Raw genomic sequence first — 19,262 nt, 5'->3', positions numbered from 1 at the left:
TGAGCCCTATGAATTCCTACTTCTTCTGGGTCATGAAGCCATGTCACAGAATGACTCATAGAAAGAAGGGGAATTTAACAGGTTTTGAGAAAAGTCCCTCAGCTGGATGTTTTCTGGTGGGGAAATGGGAGGAACCCAGAGACCTCTGCTTGCCTTCCAAGCACAGGCCACTACACATGGCAGGTCCTGTGGCCTCTGGGCCCAGCCTGGCCAGGACCTTGTGTCCTCAATGTTTCCCAGGTGACCTCTCCTGGTATCCTCACTGTGGCCCTCGGTAGGCCCTACTGTTATGCTACCTCCAGGCAAGACCTCAAGGACTGGTGGAGTAAAGTCACACTCTGCTACCCTGCGTACATCTCACTTAGGGCAGCGACCTCTGTACACAGTCATTCCAAATATACCTGGTGGGGTCTGCCAGTGGTGTACTGAAGCCCCCCAACCCACGATGGGGTTACACACACACATTTTCGTGATCAAAAAGCAACAAACAGCTGCCACTCTAAGGGATCCCCATTAGTTTCTTAGCACCTGCTGCCAACCTCCTGCCCACCCAGGCTTCCCTGCTCTGTAGACAGGAGTTGCCCTTACTTACTTGATCAAATACACATCATACTTCCCAGCGGAGCGGCCAGATTTCCTTTGCTTAAGCTTTCGGGTCCAACCTTCAGGCAGAGTGGGGTCATCATACATGGGTCCCCGGTCACGAATGATGGAGCGCCGCTGTTTGGGGGAGGCAGAAGCTTCTGGGACAGCTGGGGCTGAGCCTGACCCTTCTGAGGTCTCCGCTTTGCCTGCCTCTGCTGGCTCAGCAGAGTGGTGAGCCGGTGGCTGCAGGGGCTCATGCTTGCCCTCTTTGTCTTCTTTCTTATCCTTCTTCACCTTTTTAAACTTCAGGGGTTTGTCCTTGAGGCCCTGGAGATCCTGGTCTTCTGACTTTTCTTCCCTGAAGTGTTAAATAAGTATGTAAGTATCACAGGGAACACACTGATTTGTAGAGAAAGAGAGCAATGGCAGGTTTGGGGCACCCCAGCACAGGTAGGGCTCTGAGAGACAGGAATACCCCACCAATGCTCACCCAGATCTTGATGCCTTTCCCCTTCACAGATTTCTTTAGGAGCTTTGGGCTTTACTCTGAGTCCTTCTGTCCCAAGTCCTACTCCTAACATACAGGAGAGTGAGTGGCCTGTACAGGTGGCATTTTTCTTGGGAGAAACACCATGTGGCGTCTTAGAGCGCTGCATTTACAAGCTGTGCCCGAGAGCCTCTAGGCTTGATGGCTGACAAGGGGCCCTTGACTGCTGGAGAGGGAGCTGCCCACCCAAAGTGTGAGCAGGGCTCCTCTTCATGAAGACCTGGCTTGGGCGTTATGATAGCTTCTGTATTTTAAGTTTTCTCAAATGAGTGCTTGATAAAAACCAGTCTTGGGGCAATACAACTTACTCATAGTAACAGAGCCTACCACTACTCCCTTGGGAGGTGGTGCACAGCACAGCGCTGTGGAAAGAACACGCGGGTTTAGAGTCAGCCAATCTGAGCTCAAATCCTGACTTCGCAATTTCTAAACATGGGCCTGAGCAAGTGACCTCAACATCCCGTGCCTTAGTTTCCTCATCTTGACAACAGGTACCAACACCCTAGAGGGAGAACAGTCATAAAGACACTAAACAAACACTGGCCAAAGCGGGAAATCAGAAACTGCTGCCCAGGGTTCTGGAGTGAGAAGAGAAGCCATCCCAGGTCTGGTAAACTTTATCACCAGACATTCCCTCACAACACATGACTGCCTCAGACTTGACCAATGGAAGAGAAGAGCAAGGACAAAGGCGCAGAAGAGCACCCTCCCTGTTCCAGGGAAGGCGCCTCCCCGTTCTTTCACACTGACAGAGCGGCTCCTTCCCTATATTTTGGCTCCACCTGGTAGGATCCACTCCTTGTGTGCGTCGGAAATGATCATCATGAGGCCCTGGACCCTGGAATCAGAATCTGGCCATGATGTTCTTGGGGAGGGCTGAGAGGGCAGAAACACAACCCGGGCTGGGGAGGCTTGGAAAGAAACATGGCTTGGAATCGGCTGTCTACTGGTCTCTCAGCAATTCATTCTAGAAAAGAATGAGACTATTCTTTTCCTCAGTATCTCAGCCCTAGAGCTGCCCTGTCCTACAAGGCTCGTGTCAGCACTAGTCACTGCCTCACGGCTGGTCTATCCCAACCTCCCCCTTGTTCACACTGTGGAGACTCCAATGAAGGCACTGTGGTGTGCACTAGAAACCAGACTCAAATGATGCGGGTAAGGTGCCAAAGGTGGGTTCATTTCAGGACTCACTTGGCACCATGAGGACATGCCTTTTCCAAACAGCTCAGGTCAGGGGTCGAGAGACAGGCTCACCCCTCAGTTCCTCCCTATCCTGGGTCATCATCTAGCAGTTCAGGGCTCTAAGCATTGCTGCCAGGGTCACCATGATTCAGTCCATGGCCCAGAGGAGATCTTTTCTTGCTGTAAAGTGAGGATCTCTAATCTGTTGTAGCACACAGCTTAGTGTTCAATTCTCTCAATCTTAGCTTCTCAGCAGGAAATGGGAAGAAACTTGGGAAGCTGTGTGGCCTATGGCCTGCATACCCCCATCACAGAGGGGAGAAGGGGAGCTTGCCAGCGGCAGAGTGGCAGATGGACTGGAATGACCACTTCCACACAGTCCGCCACGGGTGCACTGCTGAAGGCCAGGGCTACTCCCTGGAGCCTGGACAGTCCTGGAGTCAGAGGACAACACTGCACCCATGGGAAAGGTCTGGCTTCTTCAGAACGCGCATTTATAGTTCCCAAATAGTTTAACCACCATGAGGTCAAGTACAAACCACATGCCCCAGCAATGCCTCTTAGATACAATCAAGGGTATCAATGCCATCAAGGATAACCCCTTCTAGAACTCTACTACCCTAAAGAGACACCCCCAGAAATGCAAAACAACAGGTATATGATGTTATTTGTAATGGCATTACTTTTCCTACCTCAATATTGCAGACAATTCAGAGAGCTGCCAGCAAGGATGTGCTGAAAGAATGGACGATGCTATGCCTATAGCACTGAGAGCCATGCAGCCGGAGTGGGCTGCGAAAGAGCACCTCCGGATCTCCTACAGACTGTAGGCCACCTTTCATGTGAGAAACAAGGGAAGAAGTGCTTCCTAGTCCTGGGGTGGGTGGGAATGAGGTAAGGTATAGGTGTGAGGCAAAACCTCTCTGAATCATGTAAAAATTTACATAACCAAAATGAAAACAAAAATAAATGATAACAAAACCCTACTATACTGAATGCGAACACAAACACATGAATTTAACTGTGTATCAAACTGATACCATACCACAGAGGAAAGATTTATTTCAAATACCTCTGACCACAGTGCTCTGCATATCCTGGGTGGGACATATTCTAAGACCTAATATGGCACCCCAGGGGCAGGGAATGCACCCAATGTCCAAGGAGGGAACCAGGCTGGCCCTGGGAGAAGAGGGTGGTTGTGGTCTAGGGTAGCCTGTGGAGGCAGAAAGGCAGGGGAGTGGGGAAAGAGAAAGTCAAAGGACATAGCTGCTGGTCTAGCCAAAAGGGCTCCCTGCACTAGGTGACACTGTGACAAGGTGAGTATCCAAAAGAACAAACTGACTGGAACACAATGAGGGACAAAAGAGGGAAAAGCCTATAGGAAGCAAGGGGGCAAGCCATGTAGTTATGTGCCAGTAGAAGGTTCTGGGCAGCAGAGAGGCCTCAAGGGGGATGTGGAGGGCTGTTAGGTTGCTATTGGGGAGACTTGAGAAGAGGAAGGGATGAGAGCTCTTATGTTCAAAAGATCACTCAACTTGCTATGGAGAAAGCAGACTTCGGGAAGCCAAAAAGGAAAGCAGAGGAGCCCTGTGAGAAGCCTCTTGCCGTGGTCTCCCGTGGCCCAGGGTGGGGACAGTGGAGGATTTGGGAAGTAACCAGGAGGGAGAGCAATACAGCTGAAGACAGGCTTATGTGAGTGAGGGGAAGGGATGAATTAAGGACCATGGCCAATGCTGGAAGGACGGTGGTGCCACTGAGGACAGGGAAGCCTGGGCCAGGAACGGGTGGGGGTTATAGCCACATCCATGGTTAGAAGTTCAAGGAGAAGAGAATACAGCTCTTTGATACTAGCCACAGAGGAGAGACCCAGCTGTACCCACACTCTGACTTGGGCCTAAATGAACTGTTTTGGGTTTCTTTCTTTCTTTCTTTCTTTTTCTTGAAGTTCTTTATTGTGATAAAACATTCATAACAGGGGCGCCTGGGTAGCGCAGTCGTTAAAAGCGTCTGCCTTCGGCTCAGGGCGTGATCCCGGCGTTCCGGGATCGAGTCCCACATCGGGCTCCTCCGCTGGGAGCCTGCTTCTTCCTCTCTCTCACTCCCCTGCTGTGTTCCCTCTCTCGCTGGCTGTCTCTCTGTCACATAAATAAATAAAAAATCTTTAAAAAAAAAAAAAAAAAAACATTCATAACAAAATTTACCTTTTAAACCCTATCTAAGCGTATAACAAATGAACTTTTAATAGCACTAAAGAGGAGGAATAAAAGGGCCTTTAACTCAATCTGTAATATTTTAGTTCTTTCAAATTAAAATTATTTGAAGCAGCTATGACAATATGGTGATGTTCAATTCTATGCACTGAGGGGCACACAGGTGTTTGTTACTTTGACTGCTACTTCTCTACAAAAATAAATGACAAAAGCCCACAAAGAAGCCTAGAAGTCGTTCTACTGGGTGTGGACTGGAGGTAAAAATGATGCAAAACAGGTAATCCACCTGCTTGGTCCCAGGGCGACCCAACTCCCTAAGGCCTCCCCACCAGGGGGTTATGGAGTTTGCTGAAACACACAATTTTTTCAAAGAAACCAAACACCCCTCTTCATCCTCCCTTGAATCAGACCACACACACACACACACACACACACACACACACACACACACTCTCCCCCATCCTGAGGTGAGTAGAAGAACTGAACGAGCACCTACTTCACACGTTCATATATTCTGGAGTTGAGAGGATCCCCAGAAAAACCACCCATCCTACTCTTCAGTGTTACAGACGAAAAGAAAAGGAAGTACACAAAGTTTCCTTGTGCGGTTGGGGGATTCGTCTGAGGTCACGGTTGAGTTGATGTATGTTCATCAACCGCCCCTGCCCTGAGCCAGACTCTGCTAGGGGCTGGAACAACAGGGCAGAATTACCATCATTCTCTGGTCTTCAAGAGCCCCCACTTTAGTCAGGGGAACAAAGAAGTAACAAAAAAATACTGACACCCTTCCCTGTTCCAGGCACAGGGGAAGCCTAGAGACGGGGATTCCCTGAAGGAAGAAGGCCTGAGCTGGGTTTCCAGGGCTAAGGAGTTCTACTGGGAGGCAAGGAGGGCTCAGGACAGGCCAGTGATAGTAGGCAGTGATATCAATAGCTCCATCCCTAGAGGGAAGAGTGACTAATGACTCCTACCCTGTGTAACCAATGGCTCTGGGCTGGCCCTCTTTCCCATCCTTTTTTTGGGTTAAGATGGCACTTCTCAGGAGCCTTCCCTGCTCCTGCCTTCCCCAATCCCATGAGCAAGAGCACCCTATGCCCCCCAGTGTAGTTGGAATACAACATTACATAGGTCAGCCTCCCACCCCCCACCCCACTGACAGTGCATGCCTTTACTATTGTCTCTCCACTCAACGCACAGTGCCAGGCACAGAAGTGCCAAGTGACAGTCACAACCCAGAGGCTGTACTACCTTTGCTTCTTTTGATGACTGCATCCCTCTGACCAACACCTCTGAGGAGCAGGGGCTAGCTGAGCACCCAAAGCAGGCACAGTTTGAGTAAGTGAATACAGGATGAGTTTGGGTGCTACCATAGCCTGCTGAGCACTGCCGGGCTGGGCTGGCAGGAGACGAGGCTGGGGCAGTAAGTGAGGGCCTGGGAGAACAGGCAGTGACATACGGTAACAAGGAAGGCAGGGTCATGGGGGCAGTACGGAGGATGGCTACACTGGGACGACAGGCTCCAGGCTTCCACGGATCAGCATCAGGTCTGCAGACACTCCTGTGAAACTACAAAAAATGCTAGACTGAACATCTAGAAGATACTACAGAAGACGCTGTTTAAAAAGTTTTACTTGTACTAGTAAGCTGGTGAAAAAGTAAGGAATATACAGTTTAAAGAGTAAGGGAAGGAAGGTAGGGGGTCCTGTTCTATGGAGAAATCTGGCAGGTGTCCCGTTAACAAGTGATCAAACTGAGCACCCCTGATCATGGCAGAAATGCCATGGGATGAGGAGCATCAGCGCTGTTCCATCCTGCAGGAAGGGGTAACTGAGGCCATAAGGAAACGACTGGAAGATTCCAAATGGAGGGGCATTCCACCCAACTGTGAGTCTGGACTCTTCAAAACTGTGGCATGAAGAAAAGGTTTGGGAACTGTTCCCGGTTAAAGAGGACAGCAGAAGGCAACATGCAATCCTGTACTGGCTCCTGGTTCAAAGGCACTGAAGGGGTGGTCATGGGCCATTTGGGGAACGGGAGTATGGTTCAGTTAGCATGGTGCTAAGCTCCTTGAGGGTCAAAAGTGCACTGTATGCCCTTAGGAAAGCCAGGCTCAAGCAGCACTTATGACTCAGGGAAACATATACAGCACTAATGCGGCAGCACGTCTGAAAAGGGGGGGCTGTGCAGGTTGACAGTGATATTTTGAAGCAGTTTCGGGCAAGTTTTCTAATAATTAAAGAGAACACCTTCACATTACACGAAGAGGGAAAGCTGGAAACCTTGTCAAAAGTGCCTTCTTTTAGTGGCTCAAAGAACCACAATGTTATACTCTACATGGTGAAGCTGTGAGTGCGAATGAAGGGAAGGTGTCAGGGTTATTTCCCTGTGTTTAAATAAAAATCATTGCAAAGGGCACCTCGCTGGCTCAGACGGAAGAGCATCTGACTCTTAATCTTGGGGTCGTGAGTTCCAGCCCCACGGTGGGTGTAGAGATTACTTAAACTAAAAAAAAAATCACTGCTGAAAGCAGCCTTGCCTAGGACCCGTCTCTAAATGTCAAAGGAACTGTGTGATAGAATCTGCACATGATGTGGAAGGAAGCACAGATCTGGGCGTTACAGTGGAAAATGGTCAGCTGATGGTAATGCTGGATGCAAATCCCAACGGATACTTCAGTTTGCTCTGGTGTTATGTCTCTTAACCAGAATTTTAATGAGAACCGTCAATGATTTTGTAGTGAGCTCAAATCACATAGGTTTGGTGTGGTCTACCCCTCCCATTTTTCCCATAACAACTCTTACTTTTTATTGTGTGATTTGTAGAACACAGGATTTTTTTCAGGAATGTTCATATGTTCAGGAATGGACATATCACATTGAAGCAGAAACGCCTTCACAAACCTTAAGTATCTACGAGGCAGGTAAGAAGGTTCTTGAATAATAAAACATCATCTAGCAATTTTACTTCTAGAACGCAAACATTAGATCAAATCTTTTCTTTGATCTAGCGAAGGAAAATCAGAGTTGTGGGAATCTTGTTTTCGAGCCAAATTACCGTATCCCAAGGGGTTTGTTTGATGGAGAGAACCGCCTGTACTTTCATAATGAAAGCAACCTCCAGTGATCCTGCAGAAGGCCGCCCTGGGAAGCTGTACCTGGCACTCATGTGACCCCAGGCTCCTGTACATTATAAGGGTGCAGGCGACCAACAGTTGGCAGGTGCAGCTGGCCAGACAACTGTGACTGAGGAGGGACTACTCAATTCCTGAGGCTTTCAGATTAAAAAAGAAAAAGGCTACAAAGCCAGGTGAAAACAGCAGCTGAAAGGTATTTTTCACTTAAATTGGAATCCAGCCCCCTCCAAAGTGAGCTTCGGGGATCCTTTCAGAGGCACAGCAATATCCTGGCCCCATTTCAGTCATGTTTGCATGAGGCCAATTTCAGGATACAGCGTTTCTCAGCACCGTTTATTTCTAGTCACCCATTCCACTGAGCTGCAGAAGGAGCCTAAGTCCACAATGAGGCCATGACCCATCAGGGCAAGGTGGTGGCTACTTCCCCAGGTGAATGGTCAGGGACTAGAGGAGAGAAATGGCCTTCTTGCAGTGGCTGCTTCCATCCTGCAGTGTCATTCACTCAGTGCTTCCAATTCTTTCTACCTTCAGTATGAGCTGCAAAATCTCAGAATCAAAGGGACTTCTCTGCACGAATCAATAAAGGCAGCCGTACTTTGAGATGCCAGCTTCAGTCCCTTTAAAGATCTGAGAGAAATCAAACTGGCACTGGAAGAGAGTGTCTCAGTGGTCTCAGGGGAGCAGAAGAGCAAATGGGGTTCAGCTCAAAGGCTATAGCAGTAGAACCTGAAGTTCAGTGGCTCTGAATTCAGTGTATTTTTAAATACCTCAGTTTTCAGAAGATGCAAGAGAAACTATGTTTTGAAAAGCTAAATAAAATACAGCTCTTGACAGTCAAAGGGAGATCCTTCCCCAAATGAAGGCCCCCAGTGCCATACGGTAGATCTCATCTTCATAGCATGAGTCCGCCACACATGGGGAAAGAAAAGCAGGTTTAAACAAACACTGCCACTGTGGAGAACAGTCAGGCAGTTCCTCCAAAGGTTAAACATGGAGTTCCCACAGGACCCAGCATTTCCACTCCAGGTGTAGCCCCAAGAGAAACTGAAAACAGGGACCCGAACAGGTATCTGCACACCCATGTTCACAGAAGCATGATTCACATCAGCCAAAAGGCAGAAACAACCGTAAGGGTCCACTGACAGATGAATGGATAAGCAAAATGTGGTCCATCCACAGAATGGAATGTTATTTAGCTTTAAAAAGAAATGAAATTCTTTTTTTTTAAAGATTTTATTTATTTATTTGATAGACACAGCCAGCGAGAGAGGGAACACAAGCAGGGGGAGTGGGAGAGGGAGAAGCAAGCTCCCAGGGAGGAGCCTGATGCAGGGCTCGATCCCAGAACGCCGGGATCACGCCCTGAGCCGAAGGCAGACGCTTACGGACTGAGCCACCCAGGCGCCCCTAAAAAGAAATGAAATTCTGATACAGGCTACAACATGTATGAATCTTGGAGACACTATGGTGAGTGACATCAGCCAGCCACAAAAACACAAATACTATGTAATTCCATTTATATGAAACGTCTCAAATTGGTAAATCCACAGAGAGAAAGATTAGTCATTACCAGGGGCTGGGGGTAGTGGGTAATAGGAAGTGACTCCTAATGATTACAGGGTTTGTTTTTTTTTTTTTTTTAGTGGTGATAAAACTGTTCTGGGCACAGACAGAGGTGATGGTTGCAAAACACTGTGAATGTAATAAATGCCACTGAATTGTACACTTTAAATGGGTGAATTTCCTGGCATGTGAATTATATCTCAATTTTTATAATACCCCACTAAAATGACTGCTGACTTTGCCTATCACCCTAAATCGTAAAGGTAGGTTTTACGATGCCCAAGCAGTGCTCAGAACCCACAGCTGTCTCCAAGCAACCCTGTTTGGCTACAGACAGAGCCCAGGCAAGCAACTCTGCTGTCCATCTGAGAGAAAGAGGCCAGCGTGGGACTGAGAGTGATATATGCTAGACTAGACCAAGCCGATCTGAATGCCATCTCTGAAGCCCAGGACATGGTAACCATGGCAGCTGGAAAGAATTTAGTTCAAGAAGTTTAATGACATAAAGAAAGTTTAATGACTAGGCATTTAGCCAAGTTGAAGGTTACTGGCTAAATATTCTGAGGGCATTTGATCAACCTTTTTTTATTGTGGTAAAATGCACATAACATAAAATTTACCATTAGCAGCACTTAGTACATTCACAATGTTGTGCAACCATCACCACTATCTAGTTCCAGAACATTTCATCACCCCCTGAGGAAACCCCATACACATTAAGCAGTTATTCCCCCAGGTTGCCTTACTCCCAGCCCTTAGCAGCTACTAATCTGCTTTCTGTCTCTATGGATTTGCCTATTCTGGACATTATATAAATGGAATCATACAATATATGGCCTTTTGTGACTGGCTCCTTCCACTCCACATCATGCTTTCTAGGTTCATTCATGCTGTAGTATGCATCAGAACTTAATCCCGTTTTATGGCTGAATAACATTCCATTTATGGAAAGAGCATACTTTGGCCACACATCTGTTTATGAATAGCTGGGTGTTTTCCACCATTTGTGTACAAGTTTTTGCACGGATATATGTTTTCAATTCTCTTGGGTCTACACCTGAAGTGGAAATGCTGGGTCATATGGTAAGTCTATGTTTGACCTTCTGAGGAACTGCTAGGCTGTTTTCCACAGGGTTTCCTTTGGGGTTGATGAAAATGGTCTGGAACTAGATAGAAGTAAAGTCGGGCAGCAGAAACTGCTTCCACTCTGGAATGCTTAGCAGGTAGGGGCAAGCTTTAAACAGAAGTCATCACAGCAAGACCACTGGGAGCAGCACAGTGTTTTACCTACTCACTCGCTCAGTAGCTAACACTCTTCTAGGTACTGAGGATGAGCTGTGCTACGGCCAGGAATGCTACAGCAAGAAGACAAGCTTCCTACCTGCATCCATTTCTTTCTTTCTTTCTTTCTTTCTTTTTTTAAGATTTTATTTATTTATTTGAGGGGGGAAGAGGGAGAGAGCACACACACGAGCAGGAGGAGCAGAGGGAGAGGGAGAGGGGAGATAACCTCCAGCAGACTTCGCACTGAGCATGGAGCCGACTCGAGCCTCGATCCCAGGACCCTGAGATCATGACCTGAGCCGAAACCAAGAGTTGGATGCTTAACTGACTGAGCCACCCAAGTGCCCCTACCTACATCCATTTCTCATCTTTCTCCTGGTGCTGTCTTCTGAGCAGAGAGTCAATAATGAAATCATAGCAATTCTGGTGAATGTTGTGAAAGGGGAGATACTGGGAGGTAGGGGAAGAAATCCAGAATATGGATGCAATGGCAACACTATGGCCTGATGATGTGAGGCTGTTGGAGGTGGGGGTGGGAGAGGGTCCAAGGTGGTAAAGCTGGTGAAGCTATGGATCATGAGGTGGCTTCCCCACCAGCTGCCCCCATGAAGGCGACTACAGACAGAGCTGGCCAGATGAGATAAGAACAGGAGAAAACTAAGAATCCAATCCTCATTACTGATGTTTCTGCTATTTTATCTCTTCCCCTGGAAAGCCCATATTGTTCAAATTTGCTCTCCATTCTCTAGCTTCCACATCTAGCAACTTCTCTTCCACCTTGTTCCCTGGCACCTTTGCTCCTACATTCCACAGGGTGCTCACAATCCTCCATTGCATGAGTGGTTGGACACTTGGCCTCCAGTGCCCCCACGACAAATATCCAGTCTTCAACATACCAACAGCCAGTCTCCATATGCACTTACATTGTATTTGCCTTTTTGGTCCCCAACAATACATTCCCACTGCTGCTTCTTCCCCCATTTGTCTGTTGATACTTTTCTTCTTACCTCTGTATACTTTATGTACGTTTTACAGGCTTTTAACAAAGTGTTGGCTGCTTTTATCAAAGAACAGAGTATTTGCCAAGATACATTTTCACAGAGGCAATATATTTTTGGGGAAAAAAGAGGCAGAAAGGAAGTCTCTAGTAATGGAAGAGAGAACTCTGTAAGAGCCAGCTCACTTTATGTTTTCCTTATTATGCCTCTCACTAGTGTAGGTCACCTTCTATCTGCATTCCTAACAAACTTCTTTTTCCCAGTGATGACATCTGAGCCCACCGAAATGGCCAACAAAACAGAAAAAAAGGGGAAATGTCAGTGCTGGCAACAGCTGAAGCACTCTGAGAGAGTGCTATAGAAATCGTGCGGCTGGGCCAATGTGACTGAAGTACTGTTTGTGCAGTTCTCCCCTACTCAAATATGGGAGCACAGGAGGGACCCACCAGGAAGGTCTGAGCATAGGATTCCCCAACAGAGCCTGAAAAAGTGTTCAAGGTCAGAACAACAGGAGCTTGGAGCCAGGCTGGCTGAAGTGCAGTTTGCTGGTGGCAAATGGAAGGTCTGGAATACTACTAGTGCCCTACATGAAAAGGCCAGTAATAGGTTGAGAAGTCTCCCTGGGCACTGCTGAAAAGGGGGACAGCAAAGAAATGCTGCAGTGCTCCAGTCAGCCTGCATGGCTGGAACATCCAGAAAGAGATACACAGATATGGATGGAGATCCTACTTGTCCCAGCAACCTCCCCAGCAGTACCCTGGGCCCCCATCCTACACCAACCCTGGCTTTGGATGATGGGGTTGAAAAGCCATGGCGAAGTACTGGACAAGCAGGAGGGACTAAATCTGTACCCCGTAAACAACTCTGGGGACTGGCTAAAAATGTAACACACCTGGTGACAAGACAAATATCAGCAAATTCAGTCACTTCCCTGTGTCTAAACACTAACCAGGGAGAAAATACAAAAGGAAGATTGAATACTGTTCTTCCAGTCCAGAGCCCACTGGAACTCCCTTCAGAGACTGACATTTACCTAGAATAAACACTGTGAACAGCCAGAGAAAGTATAGGGGACAGGGCTGTGACTTGCTTCCTATGACCACTGCCATCACATGCCACATAACAGAATGGATTCCACATGGATTAGAGAATTAGCTTTAAATGGCTGGTTACAACCTCCCACAGACTTGCTCTCTCTCAACCCCTAATAAAACTGAGAAACAAAGGTGGGAGGAGGTGTGAAGGGAAGACTCCATCAAACAAAGGAAAGGGACATAAAACCTACCCAGCAGCCTACTGGAGCTCCTGTCCCTGTCCCACCCCCGGAAGCCATGCTGGGGAGCCGAAAATACCCAGAGACCTTAGCCAATAAGCTGGAGAGAAGCAACTGGGTAGGAGTCTGTCACTTTTTCCATTTAGATACAGGAACTACTGGGAGGTGCCCAGCAAGCCAGGTGGGGTCTGTGGGAGGTGACTGCTCTTGGGTACATAAGGACCCAGGGAACTACCCAGAGCCTGAGGTGCGCCCTTTTCCTGCAACCCTGTGGGAACAGCATATACATCCCTCAAGCAGCCAGAGCGAACCTTGGTATAAGACATTTAACACAATTCTTAGGACAGAAAGAAGAATCCAGATACTGCCAAAGACTACTGAAGGGTGCAGCTCCCCCAGTGTGCAACTTCTCTCTGACCACACAATACTGAGCTCACGACAGCCCAAAGGAGAAAGGAGTGAGAAAGGATGCCAAGAGACCAGGAGGAAAAAGCCAAGGACTCCCCCACTGTACCAAAGCAAACAGAGCATCTGGAAATGACATGGTAACTGCATATTATGGCCAAAAGAGAAAAAAAAAAGGGATGGCTCAGGAAAGGCAAAGTCTTTAACCAAGAAGAGTCTATGCTGTAAGGAAAAGAAGGAAATTCTTCGCAACTTTGTAAGAGCATGTTCTCAACAAGAATTCAAAGATGTGATGATAAAACACACAGTAAGATGAAAGGGGCAAATTCCCCACCTAGACAAACTGCAGACCAAAACACACCATTATGGAACTAATAAATACATTAAAACAGCCAGAAACAGAATATACATAGCTGAAAATCAAAGCAGACAAACAGTGAATGCAGATGAAAAAAACAAAAGCTAAAGCAATTACAGCAAAGCTAATAGCATTGGGAGAGAGACAAAGACAATCCAACATAAGGATAATTTGTGTCCCTGTAGTAGGACACCCAAAAAAAGGAACAGAAGATGCTACTGAAAATATAAGAGAACAGACCTGAAACAAAGATGAGCTACATTTGCACCTTGAAAGAACACGTGTTCCCAGGAAAATGTGGTAAGGAATACTCAACAGTGAGACTCTGGTCAACCTCCTCAACTTCCAGGATAACAGAAAGAATGCTTCAGGCATTCGGAAGGAAAAAGTAAACACAAACAACTTGCAAGGTAGGAACAGCAGAGGAGCAGGAATGCAGAGCATTTGCACAGTTGCAGGGCAGCTCAGTGCAGCGGTGAGCAGCACAGGCTTGGGGGCCAGCCTGCAATGAGCTCAAACCCTGGCAGGGCCATTTGTGCTGCATTCATGTGTGTGCACACACACCGAGCAGAGATGTCTGAGAGATGGGCAGGGGCCTGATCTCTGGGGGAGGCCTCTCTGAGGGGAGTCTGAACCCAGATTTGAAGGAAGTGAGGGGTGAGGGAGTGGGTCATATAAAGTGGGGCCCAGGTATAAGGAGCAGCAAGAGCCAAGGCCCTGACCCAGGAAAAACCTGGCCTGTTCTAGGAAAGGCAAGAGTGGTGGGCTGGACCCAAGTGAGCAAGGAGGGGAAGAGAACTCAAAATGAAGCAGGCCAGCCCAAGTGATTTGCAGGGCCCAGTGCAAAATGAAAATGCAGGACCTCTTGTTAAAAAATGGGAGAATTTTGGGGCGCCTGGGTGGCACAGCGGTTAAGCGTCTGCCTTTGGCTCAGGGCGTGATCCCGGCGATCTGGGATCGAGCCCCACATCAGGCTCTTACGCTATGAGCCTGCTTCTTCCTCTCCCACTCCCCCTGCTTGTGTTCCCTCTCTCGCTGGCTGTCTCTCTCTCTGTCGAATAAATAAATAAAATCTTTAAAAAAAAAAAAGGGAGAATTTTGAGATAGCCACAGTAGAGCATTAAACCAAACCTGGTTCTTCTAAGGCCCAGACATCGTATAGGCTACATGCCCAGAAAGCTGGCTTTGCTTCCAGGCAATGGACTTCGGATTTCATTTTTAGAGGGTAAGAGGTCCCCAGAGGATTTGACTCCAAGGACTGGCATGACCACATGAACAGTTTAAAAAAATTCATCCTAATGATGAAGTTATAGCGTGTAAGGGGGGTGAGGGGGCAGAGAGACACCAGGTGCTGCAAGGCGAGCTCATGGTCTGGGGTACTAAATGTTTATTAGGGATTTACATCTGTGAAAAAAGGGGCAGGAAGCACACCTAGGCAGAGGAAGAAACGGAAGTGTACCACAGGCCCAACAAAGCTCCTGTGCACCTCGGACAGAGGTGGCAGGGGTCTATGGGGGGGGGGGGAGTTGTATTCCCGCCTTACTCAGTCACCTGAGTGCTGCCCTGGAAATGGCGGTATGACCTTGGTGAGGAGGCTTTTGCAGCTGAGGCCCAGCAGAGCCCAAAGGAACTGGAGGCTGCCTGCTAACACACTTCCAGCACACCAACCTCCACACCTGCCACACAGGGCCTCTGCAGAGTCTAGGAGGGTGATTAGGTGGCTGGTCTAGGTGCTGGGAGTAGAGGGCACGTGTGTGCTGGGGGCAGGGGGAGCACAGACCAAGGGTTCTGACTTCCAAATTAGATATTTTCAATGTTGAGACATTTCACCTTCTAAAAATCTAAAGGGCTGTTGGATACGTAAGTCTGCAGTTCAGGGCAGACGTCTGGGCTAGAGGCAGACATCGGGGATCCTCAGCACAGAGGTCTGAAGAGGCAGGTGAGTGAAAAGAGGGCACCTCGGATACCAAGCATGGACAGCCCTGCCCCCCCGCCCCCCCGATCTGTAGTTGTGATGAGGAGTCAGCAGAAGAGACAGACGAAAAGAAGCATGATCACGTGTATCTGCCCAGATTATTGGTGGCAAGTGACAGAGACCAACTCAAGCTGATTTATGTAGACAAGGACTTGATTAATAGGCTACTGGAAGATAGAAGGTGGCAGCATTTCCACAATATGAATGTACTTAATATCACAGAACTGTACACTTAAAAATGGTTTGAAAGGTAAATTCTGTTATGTGTATTTTACCACAATAACAAAAATTAAGGAAAAAAGGCTACTGGATGGCCAGACTACCCTTAGAGGTTTGGAGGAACAGGCTGGAGTCTAGTTGGCCAGAAACAATATTCCAATCCTGTTGCCAGGCTGACACAGGGCAGCCAGCACTGCCTCTACCACCCTGCAGGGGCGCAGCACTGACCACAAGCACCATGGCCACTGTGTGGCCCAGCAACTCGTCCTTTCTGCAGCCCAGATGCTGAGCAAGGGCTCCTCTGCTGGCTCTGATCCCCTCTGAGGATGGGTCTGACCAGAATATGGGGCACATACCCATACCCTTGTGCAGAACTTAAGGCATTTTTTTCTATAAAGGGCCAGACAGTAAATATTTTCTGTTCTGCAGACCCCATGATCTCTGTCACAGACACTGAACTTGCCTGGTATACTGGGAGAGCAGCAACAGACGATGCATAAAGGAAGGGGTGGAGCTCGATTGCAATAAAACTTTATTTACAAAACAGGCAGCGGGCCAGATTTGGCCTTGGGATATAGTTTGCTGACTGCTGCCCTGGCTAAAAGGGAAACTAAAAGGGAACCATCTGGCGTTTAAGTGACTAGTCAGGTCACCTGCTCTCCCATCAAACTCATAAGGTGGGGGAAGAGTTCCCCTCCCACACAGAAGGGGACTTAGATGTGAGGCGAGGTGTCCAAAGAAAATAAAACTAGGCCAGTGATGCTGCATCAGGAAAGGGTAGGGTCCCCAACGAGACACAAGGAAGGAAGGGTTTCTAGGAAGGAACCACCATGTCAAGAGGAAGACTCACCACTTCCCATGGCAACATGGACATCCACAGGGGAACATCTGTTGGGGGCTAACAAGACTGCTCTGTGGACTGTGGGGGAAGAAAACCTCCATGAACAGGCTGAGTAGAGTGGGAGGTGAGAGGGGGAAGGCGAGTAGCCAAGTCTTGAAGAGTTTGGCCAAAGGGCTAATAAAACTGGGTGGGAGATGAGGAGGGAGTGCTCAGTGAAGATGGGAAATTCTAAAACACATTAGTATGGTGATGGGCATGAGTCATGAGAGAGAAAACTGACAGGGTCCCAGGGAGGGTGGAATCTGTAAGCTAAGAGCACAGGAAGTCTTTGTCACCAGCCAAGCTGTCTGTTAGAGCTCTGTGGGTTGAGCAGTTTCCAGTGATGACAAATTCCAGGCTGTGATTACGGCAGTGGGTGGCAGAAGTCCTGGAACAGAGGAGGAGGGGTTAAAGGCCATCTACATGCACACTTCAGTCACCTGTGGGATGGAAGGGACTGGGACAGAGAGACAAAGATTGTGTGCCTGGCACCAAATCCTTAGCAGAGGGGGACTGTTTGGGCAGTGAACAAGCCTGTGTGGGCTTGGAAAGCTGAGTGGCGTGAGTGTCACAGCATGCTTTTTATGAGAACATGGATCCTGAATACACAGGACACAGGTTCTCCTCCTGTCTGAGGTCCACGGGCTGTGACAGTCAGCAGACTGCTCTCTTAGCATGAGGTACTGGCAGGGAGCCAAGAATGCAAGAGGAGGCTCTAACCCAGATAAGGCCTGGGGGCTTAGTTAGGGTTCTCTTCAGAAAGAGATACTTGAACTGAGTCTTCAAGAATAAGTAAGAGGGGTAAATGTGGCAAGGGAATCATGGACATAGCCAGGAGTAGGAGAGCAGTTCTGTACAGCTGAACAGTACACGTATAAGAAAAAGAGCAGCAATGAACGGAAGAAAACAGAAAGAGGCAGGGGTCACATCAGGGGCCCTGATGCCATTTGAAGACAGAGGTACCATTCTTGAGTTTAAAGCAGGGGAGAGAGATCTGACTCTAGGGACCTCGTGGAAGATAGAAATGTGTAGGAGAGTTGGCAAGTTATTGCAGGAGTCCTAGTGAGATGAGGGCTTGAACCAGGTTGGTGGAGGAAGGGATGCAGAAGACACAGGTGGGAGAAATAAAGGAATGTGGGCAGTGAAGGGTGGGGCAGGTTCCCAGCTTGCATGATTGCTGCTGCTATCAACTGTGACAGAGACAGAAGGATGTGGCGTTTGGCTGTTTGCTCTTCTGATCTACCCACCTTATTCTGGGGGAGGCAGGGGAGTGGTGGGGGAGGCAGTGGGTTGAGGAGAATAGGAGGGAGAAAAAAGGGCAAAAAACCTTCAAATGCCTTGTGTGGTAAAATCTGACTAATGTGCACAAACACCCCATATGCCTTTTCTAACACAAAGCAAAACAAGTTTTATTTCCTTCATACTTCTTTTTGTGCTCTCTGTCGCCACCTAATGGGATGTCAGCTGAAACCCAAAGACTTACCTGTGGACTGACCAGTCAGTGGCCAACAGGAGGCTCCTGAGATGGGGATGGGGGGGGGGGGCAGCGTCTGGGTGGAAAAGGACCTGTCCAGCTAACTTCAGATGTCTGACAACATCTCTAGGGTCCATGGGACCACCTTCTGGAAGATCAGAGGTTCCTGGAGCTCACAGAAATATTCATTAAGAATACCTTGTTCAGGGGCGCCTGGGTGGCTCAGTCGGTTGAGCACCTGCCTTCAGCTCAGGTCACCATCCCAGAATCCCAGGATCAAGCCCCGCGTCGGGCTCTCTGCTCAGGAGGGGAATCTGCTTCTCCCTCTCCCTCTGATCCTCCTCCCTCTCGTGTTCTCTCTCACTCTAATTAACAGATAAAATCTTAAAAAAAAAAAAAAAAGCATCCGACTCTTGTTTTTGGCTCAGGTCATGTTCTCAAGGTTGTGAGATCGAGCCCTGTGTCGGGCTCCACACTCAGAGCGGAGTCTGCTTGAAATTCTCTCTCCCCCTCTGCTCCCCCCACTTGCGCTCTTTCTCTCTAAATAAATAAAATCTTTAAAAAAGTAATACCCTGTTCAACCTAAGATCATTTTCCAAACGTGCTCTGACCTTGACTTCTCTGTACTCCCAGGATCAACTATCAAATTGAAGTATACTGAGGGATCCACTGTGTAGTAATCCAAGAACTCTTGTTTGGTGGGACAAAAACAGTGGGGCACCTGAGCTTAGCTGAGCTCAGTTTTGGGTTCTAGTGTTTAATGTGTCACCTTTCGTTTAGGTTTATAAATTTGGGAATGCAAAAAAAAAACTATTGAAAAGTCTTAGCTGGGGTGCCTGGGTGGCTCAGTCATTAAGCGTCTGCCTAAGGCTCAGGGCCTGATCCCAGGGTCCTGGAATTGAGCCCTGTGTCGGGCTCCTTGCTCCACTGGGAAGCCTGCTTCTTCCTCTCCCACTTCCCCTGCCTGTGTTCCCTTTCTCACTGGCTGTCTCTCTCTCTGTCAAATAAATAAATAAAATCTTTAAAAAAAATGAAAAGTCTTAGCTATGGGGACAAAATAAGGAGCTACACCCTGTGCTGTGTATTCACATAGGAGAAGGAGCAATAGTGAGCTATTTATTGATAATTCCCATCATGGGGGGCCCAACCCTCATGTTCTCTTCTAATCCTATG

The 19,262-nt window shown here is 48.1% G+C and overlaps 1 protein-coding gene across 2 annotated transcripts in view; it reads right to left on the bottom strand.

Moving 5' to 3' along the window:
* The window catches only part of MECP2 (methyl-CpG binding protein 2), a 66,197-nt gene that overhangs the window by 10,597 nt on the left and 36,338 nt on the right, over positions 1 to 19,262 (bottom strand). Inside the window, exon 2 of one of the 2 annotated variants that reach the window (XM_087859817.1) lies at positions 593 to 943. In XM_087859817.1, the coding sequence (XP_087715943.1) occupies positions 593 to 943 (351 nt within the window). Of the gene's footprint in view, positions 1 to 592; positions 944 to 19,262 lie in introns of those variants that run through there. The other variant, XM_087859818.1, reaches the window with a different exon arrangement.

This window comes from Ursus americanus, chromosome X (assembly GCF_024610735.1).
Source record: "Ursus americanus isolate L20-20 chromosome X, mUrsAme1.1.p, whole genome shotgun sequence".
In the NCBI taxonomy this organism is placed as follows: domain Eukaryota; kingdom Metazoa; phylum Chordata; class Mammalia; order Carnivora; family Ursidae; genus Ursus; species Ursus americanus.
The sequence above is the reverse complement of the archived record's forward strand: the minus strand, read 5'-3'. Positions and strand labels throughout refer to the sequence as shown.